At 42.2% G+C, this 12036-nt stretch overlaps 1 protein-coding gene across 6 annotated transcripts in view; it reads left to right on the top strand.

Annotated features, from left to right (window-relative positions):
• The first annotated feature begins 292 nt into the window (after positions 1-292).
• WDR26 (WD repeat domain 26) overlaps positions 293-12036 on the top strand; it is a 33373-nt gene continuing 21629 nt past the window's right edge. For 4 of the 6 annotated variants that reach the window (XM_080341784.1, XM_080341781.1, XM_080341783.1 and 1 more), the window contains exons 1-6: positions 648-1142; positions 2697-2796; positions 2925-2981; positions 9580-9716; positions 10307-10404; positions 11203-11359. In XM_080341784.1, the coding sequence (XP_080197910.1) occupies positions 787-1142; positions 2697-2796; positions 2925-2981; positions 9580-9716; positions 10307-10404; positions 11203-11359 (905 nt within the window). In that variant the 5' untranslated portion in view covers positions 648-786. Of the gene's footprint in view, positions 1143-2696; positions 2797-2924; positions 2982-9579; positions 9717-10306; positions 10405-11202; positions 11360-12036 lie in introns of all 6 variants that reach the window. The other 2 variants (XM_080341785.1, XM_080341786.1) reach the window with 1 other exon arrangement.

The following is a 12036-nucleotide window of genomic DNA, read 5'->3' as shown; positions in this document are numbered from 1 at the left end:
CAGGTGCAGTACACACCCCGCACCCTCGGGACCCCCGGGCCCCCCGGGCGGGCTGCCTATGGCCCCCAGAGGCGCCGGCCGACCCCCGCCCCGAAGGCGAGAGGGCCCGGTGCGGGACGACCGCCGGCAGGCCCCGGCGGGGTGTCAGCGGCGACCCCAGCGCCGGCCCCGTCGCGCCCCCTCCCCCCGGCACCTATAGGGCCCATACCCCACCCCCAGCCCCGGGCGGCGGAAGTGTGTGTAGGGGGCAGTATAGGAATTTCCTGTGACGTCCCGGCCCGGACTCCATTAGGCTGCAGCTGGGCTGAGAGGAGACAAACCCAGCGGGCAGCGAGCGGAGCGGGCCGGGCGCCTGGGGCTGCCGGGCGGGGGCTCAGGGCAGCGGCGGCCGCCATCGCCAGAGGGAGCCCCGAGCGGGCGGCGGCGCTGCCTCCGGGACCCCCGGGGGGCACAGGGCCCCGCTCCGCCTCCCTTCACCCCCGCCGCCCCCCGCCTCCCCCTTCCTCGCCCCTCCGGCTTCCCACCACGGCCGCTCTCGGCGAGGAAACTCTGGCCTCCGCTTCCTCCTCCTCCGACTCGGACACCGGCGGAGCCTCCCCGCCCCCGCGGAAGAAAGCCCGGGCCTCCCCGGCGGCGGCGGTGGAGGGAGCAGGAGAGCCCGGGGCTTCCGCGGGCAGAGCAGGCCTCACCTCGTCCCACTCCCCCTCGCTCCCCGCCGGGCTCGCCCCCGCCGCCGCCCCGCTCAGAGGCAGCAGCAGCAGCAGCAGCGGCGGCGTCGGCAGCGCCATGCAGGCCAACGGGGCAGGAGGGGGCCAGCAGCAGCAGCAGCCGTCGCAGGGGCCGGCGGGCCCGGAGCTGGGCTGCCTGAGCGCCCAGAACGGCGAGGCCTCGGCGAGCACGGCCGCCGGCGACCAGCTGGCCCACGCCAATGGGCTGCTGCCCTCGGCCAACAGCGGCGGCGGCAGCCCCGGCGGCCTCAGCGTCAACAACGGGGTGCCCGCCGCCGGGGGTCCCGGCCCGGCCGCGGCGGAGCTGGGGGGCGGCGGCGGTGGCAGCGCCCTGAAGAAGAAGAAGCGGCTCTCGCAGTCCGACGAGGACGTGATCCGGCTGATCGGGCAGCACCTCCACGGCCTGGGCCTCAAGTAAGTGGCCGCGGCCGTGGAGGCGGGGGAGGCCGCGGTGGGCGAGCGGGAGAGCGGCCGGGGGGGGCTCCCTCCCGGTGCCGGCCGGGGCGCCCTGACCCAAGGCCCTCGGTGTGGGCCCCCACACACGTCCCGCTGTCCTTCTCTCCGGTGGCGGGGAGGGGGCGGCAGGGTCCAGCGCGGGGTCGCAGGAGGCCGGTGATCGACGGGGAGGATGAGGAGCTGGGGTGGGGGGGAGAGGAAGGGACCTGCGCAGCGGGGTGGGTCGGGGGTTGGTGGCAAAACATGCCCTGTCGCGGCCTGGTAGTCCCCAGCGAGGAGAGGCCAGTGCCTGGGTGCAAACAGCAGTGAGGCAGGCCCGCTCCCAAAAAAATGGAGCCGGGGATGTGTTTGCTAAGCCTGCGCTCGGTGTCTGCGGACCGAGAGGCCGGGAGCTTGCTCTGCCAGGGATGGCAATATGGAAGTCGAGTTGCACACCGATAAGGGCAGATCAATACAAATGTGTTAGTGGGGGAGAAGTTATCTGGTAAACATAATGGAGCCCGCAGCTGGGCGTGGGGGGGGCGGCTCTTTGCAGATGAGCTCCAAGATTTGGCTTGTCAGCTCGGAGGAAGTGAGCACGAACTAAACTGCCACTTAAATTAGGCTGTTTGGTTTCACTTGGAAAAACCTTCATCTCTGTAAATGATGAAGGTCTCTGCAGATTTCTGCTGGACACGTTTTTGATAATAACCTTATCTGTCGACTAGAATCAAATATGTTGGCTCTTTCTTAGAACTGGAATAGGAAAAATAATTTCCCAGTGGAGTAGAAGTCTAAAAATTTAATCACAACACTGAGTGTGTGAGTAAAGCTAATGCCAACATGTCATGATTTTGGAAGGAGGTTAGAGAAATCCTGCAAAGTCTTCATGTAGCTACCACAAAAGAAGTCTTCAAAACACCGTGGAATGGGTCAATTAGAAATAACTTGGTACATAAAATGCCTGTGACACAAGAGGCAAGTTTGCAGCAGCAGACAACTCGTGACTGTTCATAGACGACACCACAGTAAATAAGCTATTTTTAGTGTAAAGGGGGGAGGGCCACAGGTTCATGAGTTTGTTTATTTTATTTTAAGGAGCCAGTCTTTTAATATGTGATGAAGAAGAAAAAGTTAGGCCTGTTCAGGATGTAGTAGCTCTCCATGTTGTTTTGGGGGGAAGGGAGGGAATAGAGGATCATAGCCAGTACCTAACAGCTTTCTAGTCTGTGTCTTCCTTCATGAAGTCTATCTTCTGTGCAGGGATGGCTGTTTGTGGTGGCTGGTAAGTCCCATACTTTATGGTACTTCAGCGAAGCTTTCAGGCTCATTCACAACTTGCTTTAGCTGCAGGTAGCTGTTTATGTACCCCAGGCAACTGAGACAGTATTTTTGGACAGGCATCTGAATATCGTCCTAGTGTTTTTACTTTATCAAGGTTACTTTTAAATATGGTTAACTGTTATCATAGCAGGCGGTATATTTATGAGGGTAAAACTGGTCGGGTTTTTTTACACTGTATCTCTCCTGCAGCCAGACTGTTGATCTTCTCATGCAAGAGTCAGGATGTCGTTTAGAACATCCTTCTGCTACCAAATTCCGCAATCATGTCATGGAAGGAGAATGGGATAAGGTAACGTAGGGCTTATAGGACTGTATTAACCACTGTTTAAATTTATAGTATCTGTGAGAGAATTCAAAATCCACTCTCCTTATATACTTTTTTGTTTGTTTGTTTTTTTCTTATGCTGATTTCTGCAGGCTGAGAACGACCTGAATGAACTTAAGGCCTTAGTGCATTCTCCGCATGCAATTGTGGTAAGAGGCACACTTGAACTCTTTCAGAGCTGTATAGTTGGACTAATTGTAGTGGTGTAATCTTTCTCTATGGAGTTGGTTGTCCATAGTTCTTGTTTTCTTTTTTGTTTACTTTAAGCTGCTTGCATGTTACCTCAAATGTCATACTAATCTGAACTTTTTTTTATTCTTTTATAGAATGTGAGGTAGGAGGTTCCAAAGTATGGAGGTTAATATTTGGTATACTGAATGTTCAAAGTTTGTTAAACATACTTAACTGATAAAATATAAATCCTGTAACGGTCCTAAAATAGGTCAGTTTCTGTTGAAACTGTGTATGTTTAATATTAATTTCAAACTTGAAATACTTCTCACAATCTCTGTGTTTATGGGAGTTAAGTCTTGAGAGAAAAGAAGTTTAGAAACAAAATACAGTAATACCGTTGCGGAGTTGGCATTGTAATAGCACATTACAAGAATATGGAGACTGCTATAGACCATGAACAATACTGTTGCTTTTCCAGATGGCTTCTAAAAAGCAAATGTATTTGTATTGCTGTTTGGGATTTTATTTGGAGCTTTTTCTCTTTGGCTGGCTTTTTTTTTAAAGATGAACCTAGAAATAGAGGTTTGTAGGTCCTGTGACTTGGCAATTACAATATATGTTGTTATAATTTCAGTAACTTTGAGGAAAGTGTTTCTTGGTTTGATTTTTCTATGTGGAGATAGAAGAACATTAATTAGCTCTTCAAATGGCTTCTTCTGTTTTATTTAAATGTTGATTTTAATGAAATGAAGTTAGTACAACTATGGTCACTTAAGAAGAAAACACTAGCAAGGCTTTTTGAAGTCTGACTGTAAACAATGAAGAATCAGCTGATGGCTGCTTAGCTCCACTTCTAGCTGATTCATTTGTTGTCAAGACAGTTTCCTGTCTGGTGGGGGAGGGAGGGAAAGAGAGAACAGGAAGTGAAGTAGGAAAAACAGATGTTTAACAAAACATCAGAGGGTACTTGAGAGAAGTTTACATTCTGTTCTATTAATTTGGTCAAAGCTTAGCACCTCTTAATTAGACTAGTAGTCCACTTTCTCTTAAAGACTTGATGTACAGAAGATTTACTGTTCAAATAGTTGAGAATATTGCATGCAGCTTCCAATAGTTTATGGAGACTGAAAGTATGAAACCACTGTATGTGAATATGAATGGTCGTTTGAATCAGATTTTCTCATGTTTTGAACTTCTGGAGTTGTCAAGTTTCTCTGTAGTATTAATATTTTACATGTCTGAGAGTCAAGAGGTTTAACTGAGTATCATCAGTGTACTTTGTGGAGAACTTAATTTGAGGAAAAAAAGGACATTTTGCTTTTGTTTTGGAGGGCTCTGAAAGCATGCTTTTCTTCAATGTTGATCTCTAACTGCTTTAATAAAACCTGGTACGATAAAAATACTTGGTTTAGACTAAACTTTACCTGAACCAAATATTAACAATTTTATTTTTAAAGTTGTTCTCCTTTATGTAAACTTCATATAATGGAAAACAGAAAGCAGTATTAAATGTCTTGCATGTGTGCATTAGTAAGAAAATACTGATTTGCAAGGATAAGTTGAGCTTGTGCGTGCTCCATCGTGTGTACGCTGTCTTCACCTCCCTCCCCACTGGGCTTTTTTGTACACAGTTGAGATTATGGGTGGTTATTAGTGTAGCTGGCACCCGGAAAACTAGTGATAGATCATTACAGGTAAGGAGGGATGCTTTGTGCTCTGTAGGTAATCCCAACTGCAACGAAGCCAGAGCTAATGAAGATTATAAATGTCTTGATTAGGGAAAGTCCAAACAAGATGCTGCTGCAGGTAACTCTTTAAAAAGAGAATATTAGATATTGGGTTTCCTGACTTGTGACTCATACTGTATGACTAGATGTTTCAAAATGTGTACGTACAAGAAGACTGGGTACCTAAAAGTTTGGATGACACAGAGTGTTTAACAAAATAGGGTGTGTGTGTTTGGTGGTTTGGTTTTGGTTTGTGTGTTGTGTTGTTTTCATGTGTGGTGTGTGTTTGTTTGTTTGCCTTTTTTTTTTTTTTTCCTTATGGTTAATATGACCTGGACAAAATAACCAGGATATATAGCTGCTTTTGAAACGTGTGGTCAGTGAGCAGGATTTTGAAAATTGTACTCGTTTCATTTCCCTTATTTCTGCAAAGTGCTTTAAGTTCTACAGGTGAAAATACTAAATGTGAAATGGCTGAACTCAATTTGTAAATCTTTTATATGTTGGTAGGGGGACACGACAGTCTGCTATTTCTATTTGTGTCAACACAACTGAGTGCTGTATAGTGTGTGATTAGTCGTGTTTACTTTTCCAGCATATAAGATACAGCTGTCTTGAGACAAAATGTAGGAAACTTTATGGTTGATTCAAGCATGTTATTCTTCTTTGAGTAACACTTGGAAAAATATCAGCTTCAAGCCAGCCCGAGGTTTTGCTTACTTTAGTGCTACTCAGACATATTATGGCATCTATCTTGGGTAACCTAGGAAGAAATCTGAAGATTATTTCTCTATAGTCCTCTAGAATATATTTTCAAGTTGTCGTCTTTACTTTTTATTTCCATTTACTTAAATAGGGCTTTCCACCAGTTCTTGAGGTAGGCAGCCTGCAGCAGGCAGCACAACAAAGAGGAGATTTGTCTTGTACTTTGAGCAAAGTGCTCCACCTGCCTGTGTGGTGTCCTTCTTGCTACCACCATTAAGAGCAGTTCCCTATTGGGATAAATTACTATTTTAAGTGGCAGGATTTGATGTGGTTGAAGCCTTATTAAATTCTATAGGCCAGAATATTTTCTACCTCTTACATACCAAATCTTGCTTTTAAGTTTTGGATAGTTTTTAAGTGCTTTTGTTAGTGATTTACAAGACTATGAAAGCAAAGGCTACAGAGTAATGAAAATTTGAGTCTTGGTTCTGCAGGCTCTAAACAGGTAGCTACTGTGTTGAGTTTGTCCTGAAACATCAGCTGATAATTTCAGCATGTCTTTTAGTTACCTGCTTCATTTCAAAGAAGAGTTGTTTCAGTAGTGTTTACTGTGCTAAGAGTTCAAAAAATAACAAGCTCCACAACAGTTTTATTACTTAAGGTATGCAGGTCAAAAGTAACACCAAAATCTAATCCTAAAATTAGGTTGTTATACATTTTAGTCTTTAAACGTCTGAAGATTTGCTACTGTAACCAGTTAGTGATCAAAATGGCCCAATTTATTGACTGTGGTAGGATACTTGTTCTATTATTTTCACAGTTGTGTTGCTGAGGCTTTCACCTTGGGTTACTTAGTATTGGTGGAGCATGGTCCGTGCAGAAATTCCTACAATTTAGGAGTCTATAAGGGGCTTTCCTCCTAACAATTAGGACAATGAAGGACTGAAATACTAAACATTAATGTTAGTAATCAAAGGCTCTAGTTTGAAGAAAACAAAATGCTAATATTACATGAAAACAAAAAACCCCTGTAAATGTAGTAACTCTTAGTTTTGCCCCAGGGTGATCAGAGGTTCAACTTACACTTCAATAATAGCTTCTAGAAACAACAAAGTAACACACTTTATCCTCATCCTCTCTACAGAGTTGAAAGACAGGCAGAGGTAGTAATAACTGAACAAAACCAGCCAGGCGGCAGTGCTGAAGCTGTTGTGTGGGGCTCTTCCATGCGTCCTACAGGGTGAAGAATCTTTGCTGTAAGCTGAACGATGGTGGTGTCTGGATTTAAATTGTTCAACGGTAAAGAGTGTAATGATGTTGAATTTCCATTGCAAACACTGAGATGATAACAACAAATCCCAGGCACTTGTTTTATGTTGTACATGTTATAATTTGGGTTATGATAATCTTTATTTCCCTTCTTTGGAAGTCAGCTAAAGAATATGGAGAATGAGTAAGCAGTTCTTGTGCATTGCATCAGATTAGTTCTATACTCATTTTATTGTATTTAAATGGTGGGGTTTGTGCTTTTACTTTACGGTTGCCAGTGTTATAAACAGTTCTCTTTCCTTCTAGAAGAGGTTGCTTAGGCTGTAGAGGAGATGATGTACTCAAAATGGTCTTGTCTATCATAAGAAGTGGTATTGAAAGTAGTTAGCAGTACTATTAGTAGAGCATATAAGTAGTTGAGAGAAAATGAAGACAAAATTCAGTTGTTCAGTGAAATTGGTTTGTCAGCAAAGTCAATAGCTGCACAGAAATAAGTGGCAAGAGGCTGTGAGTGTCCTTTTATAAAAAATGTCTTGAAATATGTCACTGGAGTGTGACTTTTGCCTCAAGGAGGCTGTACTCATGCCATTGAGTATGCTGTAGGGCAAGTTTTTGAGCAATTATCAGAATAGCTAAGAAAATCAATTTAATTTCCCTATCAACACTTTGCTCTAGTTCTTGCCTTTTGCTATAGATAAGTTACAATTTAAAGCTGTTTTTTTTAGTCTAATTCTCCATTATGTTAACAGTAGACTCCTGCATGAAGTATACAGTGCTGTGTTGTTCTGGAAGCTTTTATCTTCCTGATATGCCAGAGTTGCACATGGCACTGATGCCTTTTTTAGGAAATTCTACTTTCTAACCCAAAGCTGAAATTATAAATCTTTGGATAAATTGGCAAGTTATCCACTTGGTAGTGTTCCTTTAATGCTTCCATGTAATTGTTAGAACTGGCATTAGAAAAACTGCTTTTTAGGGTTTTCTGCTCTTTTTACTTATTCCCCTAAAGAAATGGAATGAACATGCCAAGTCCTAAAAGCAGGGAGAGAGAAAGAATGACTAGATAGAGATGGTTATCACATTTAAGGGAAATATGATATAAATGGAATAGATATTATAGGCAATAATTGGAGAAGGAAGAGTTGGAGGGATTAGAGTTTTTATTAAATATTAGACTATTTTTTAATTTATGGTGATCATCAGTGCAAAGTTACCAAGAGTAGTGAAATATGGTATGTGACTGCTACCTGAGCACCTCCATGCATCCTTGTGAGCACGGGCTGGGAGAGGGAGCTCTTATCCCTCCTGCTGCTGGTGAATAAGCAAACAGCATGAGGTCTGCCGGCCTGCTGTGTGGAAACAACCGTGGAGGCTGTAAATCCTTGGCATGTCTTTCTTTTGGTTGTCTGCGTGTCAGAACACCAACAAATGTCTCACCTGGAAGAACTGTACAGTGATGCTCTAACAATTCCAAATCCAAATAAACTAAACAACGGGATAGGGAATGTGCTGTGAGTTTGCCTGTCACCTGCAGGGCAATAGAGCACTACAGACATGTTTGAACATAAATCACTTTTACTATGTAATGTTTTGTGCTTTGTAAAGCTGTGTGGTAAGTTAATAGCACTGTATGTGGAAACTTGATTCTTTTGAAGAACTGAACATCTTTGGAATATAAATTTGCTTTATGGTTTAACTTTGAATTTTACATACAGTAAGCCTTAAACTTTCATGTAAGCTTTAATAGGACAGGAGCATCTTAAACTTCCCAATTATCCCTCTACTTACGGAGGCTAGCAGCGTGTTTGAAACTAAGTAAACATTGACCAAATATGAGCATGAAAATAGTGAGGTGCCTGAGGTCTGACAAAGCAAAGGAAGCCAGTGGTTGAACTGGTGGTGTGTTTGTTAGAAAAGCAAATGTAATTTGCTGCACTTAATCTTCATTCTGTTTCTCACTGATATGTCTAAGACTGTACATTTTCCTCTTTAACCTGGTGAGTCCTGTGGACCAGAGATGTCTTTTCTACCTGATAACTGCTAGCAGTAAAGATGTGCAAACACATAATAGTTGGTTTTATCCAGAAACAACAAAACTGTGTTTCTGATAAATTGGTATTAGAAATTTCTAGGACTTTGGGTTTTGGAGTATAGTAAATGAATACCTGATTTTTCTCTTTTTGTTTTTTTTTTTTTTAATCCACAGACATTTGTTGTTAGAATAGCAGGCTTGATTTTCTTTTTTTTTATTTTTAAAGAAAACAACCAAAACCTGTACAAGATGAAAGGAACACTGTGAAATAGCAGTGATTACTTCGGAGAAGTGATTCCTAAATATAGGAAAGTATTTTTCTTGTAATCCTGAAAAATGATGCAACATCCAAGGAAAACAACTTAATGTGGAACTACAAAACAAAACCTCAGACAGTTTCAGTTTGTTATTGCTATATGTTACGCAGCTATGCAGACAATCCATGTTGGCTCCCATATAAGCGGTATAAGAACTTGTTGAGTGGGCCTGTTGTGTTCTGTGCTGTCTTGCAGTCCTAAATCTGTGATTAGCTGCTTTTGGTCACTTCTCTTGATTTAATGTAAGATTGGGAAGAGAGATGAGACAAGTTGAAGTGAGGATCTGAGAAATGAGGTAGGAAGGTACCTGGAGCCCCATAAGGTGGGAAGGAAGTTCATGGATAACTTAATTTCTGCAATGTTGTTGAAAACCCAGCAAAAAGAAATTGAGTAATGAACATTACATATAGCTGTATTTCTGAAGGGCATAGTAGAATGGTTTCTACTGTTCTGTTTAGGCTCAAACGTTTTCTGAAACTTCAGTCAACCTTTTTCCCCTGACTGCTGCTTTCTGTCATGTCAGAGGATGAAGTTTTTGCTGCTGCAGCAGAAGTACCTGGAATACCTGGAGGATGGCAAGGTCCTGGAGGCGCTTCAAGTTCTACGCTGTGAACTGACACCTCTGAAATATAATACAGAACGCATTCATATCCTCAGTGGGTAAGTGTTTGGACTCTGAAAGCTCTTTTGGTGGAATTTTTGAAGGAATTCCATAGCTTTTGATTGCTGACATTGTGAAAACTCAAACTGTATTAAAGCCATTATCCTGTTGATTAATCAACTGTAGTGAGATATGCTAAAATGATGACTAAAGAAGACTATTCAGTAGAAAATGCCTGGTTTCAGATGCTTGAAGATAACCTCATTGTGATTTACTCTTATAGTACTAGAATCCAAATTAATACATACACTTCTATGGTCATCTGATACTGAATTATTAGCCTATTATCTCATAGCTGAATAAGTAGATTAATATAGTCTTGTTTGTGCTTGGGTGAAAATAAGACATTTCTGCTTTCCCAAAATCTGTGTTTTGTTTACTTTTTGCTATTGCGAATTCACAGACCTTTTTTTCTGAAGCAAATGTGTGTTTGTGTGGAATAGCTCACTGCCATTTTTCCTATCAGTCTCAAGCTTAAGTCGCCTATTTCCAGTTCATTGAGAATGTTGTTATATATGTATCATGTTTAAAAGTGGAAAGAATGATTCCAGAAAGACTTAGTCTGGTGTGTGTGCACTTTTTTAAACAGGTATCTGATGTGTAGCCATGCAGAAGATTTGCGTGCAAAAGCAGAGTGGGAAGGGAAAGGAACAGCTTCCAGATCTAAACTTTTGGACAAACTCCAGAGTAAGATGTTCTAGTGTTTAGAATTTATTCCTACCTCTGTAAATCCAGTGTATCTTATATAATGACATGTCCCAGGGAAATGGCTTTAACTGCATTTGCTGGTTGATGTTTTTGTATTTCTTGGTTAATGGGAATGCCTTTACCCTTTGGTCTCCTGTATCTAACCTTTTGCAGTGGAAGCTTTTACTTCTTAGCTCTGCTGCATGCAGTGATAGCATAACGTGGTGATTAAATGTGTGATTTGGAGGGAGAGGGGAGTGTTTTGTAAATGGCGGCTACACTGAGCTACACCTGAAGTGTGGCCTATAACCACTAGTGATACCAGGATGGGTTGGTAGTGGTCTCAGACTCTGATGTGAATTATGATTTCTTCTGTTTCTTGTGGCTGGTGTGATACTATGTATCAGAGTTGGAAAACCCATGGTATATCTTTATTTTGATAATGTTAATAGAGAATTCTTTAAGTGAACACAACTGATACTGTTGTTTTTTGAGTTTGTATAGATGGTGCTTGTTGGCCAGGACAACATATATTATAACTACAATATATATTACTAGTACATATATAATATGTATACTATAACTACAAATACCTTGCATACAGCTCTGCTTTCCAGAAGTTCATGCTTCAATTTCCAGATGTATGGCTGTAGATTTGGCAAACCGTGTGCACTATTTTCCTGTAGCTTTTGAGCTTTATTTATTAATATCTCTTCTAAGAATACTCAAAATACATTCTTACTTGTGACTAGGTTTTTATATATCTTGTTGTGCTTTTTTTTCTTAACTCTTTTAAAGCGTACCTACCCCCATCAGTGATGCTTCCTCCAAGGCGTTTACAGAACCTGCTACGTCAGGCTGTGGAACTTCAACGGGACCGGTGCCTATATCATAATACCAAACTAGATAGTAATCTAGATTCTGTGTCGCTGCTAATAGATCATGTTTGTAGTAGGTAAGAAACCTTTGCTACTTTTAATATGGGAAGCAATATAATTTGTCTTTTTAAAATAATCTAATTGTACCTACTCTGAAAAGGAATATGAAGACTATTTTGAGTTGGTTTAACAGGAGTTGACTGAGAAAAGAGTTCTCATTTAATGAGTAGTGGCAGGGAGTAGAAGGTGTGTATAAGAGACTTTGGTAGCTGGATAGTCAGGTAATGGGGTCAGATTGAAGATTTATCATTTTGATCAGATAGGTATGAATAAAATATAATACTACGCTAATCCTTCCCACTTGTTTCTTGTAATTTTGGGCAGCCACTTTGTTTATTCATCAACACATGATTGCTGTGCTTTTTTCTCTGGAGAATTGCTATTATGTTTCTTATCTAGACTCCTGTCTTCAAGGTTACTGGAATGCAGAAAGTCTACTGATGCATACTTCATTAAGTCAGCTTTCAGCTTTTAGTAGTGGACAGTGAGGTGCTTTTAGACACAAATGTTAAAGTAGAGCAGAAATGTGCAATAGACATTTCTGGTTTACATAATATATAATATGAATGGTATAAAGAACTATTTTCTCAGATTTGTAACGTAGTAAGAATTGAATGTCTCTTAAACCTACGCATTAACTCTTAAAACTATTTGCCGTACTCTACCAGGCAAGAAGCAGGAAGATGTTTGTTAG

Source organism: Nesoenas mayeri (genome assembly GCF_963082525.1).
Source record: "Nesoenas mayeri genome assembly, chromosome: 3".
NCBI lineage: Eukaryota > Metazoa > Chordata > Aves > Columbiformes > Columbidae > Nesoenas > Nesoenas mayeri.
The sequence above is the reverse complement of the archived record's forward strand: the minus strand, read 5'-3'. Positions and strand labels throughout refer to the sequence as shown.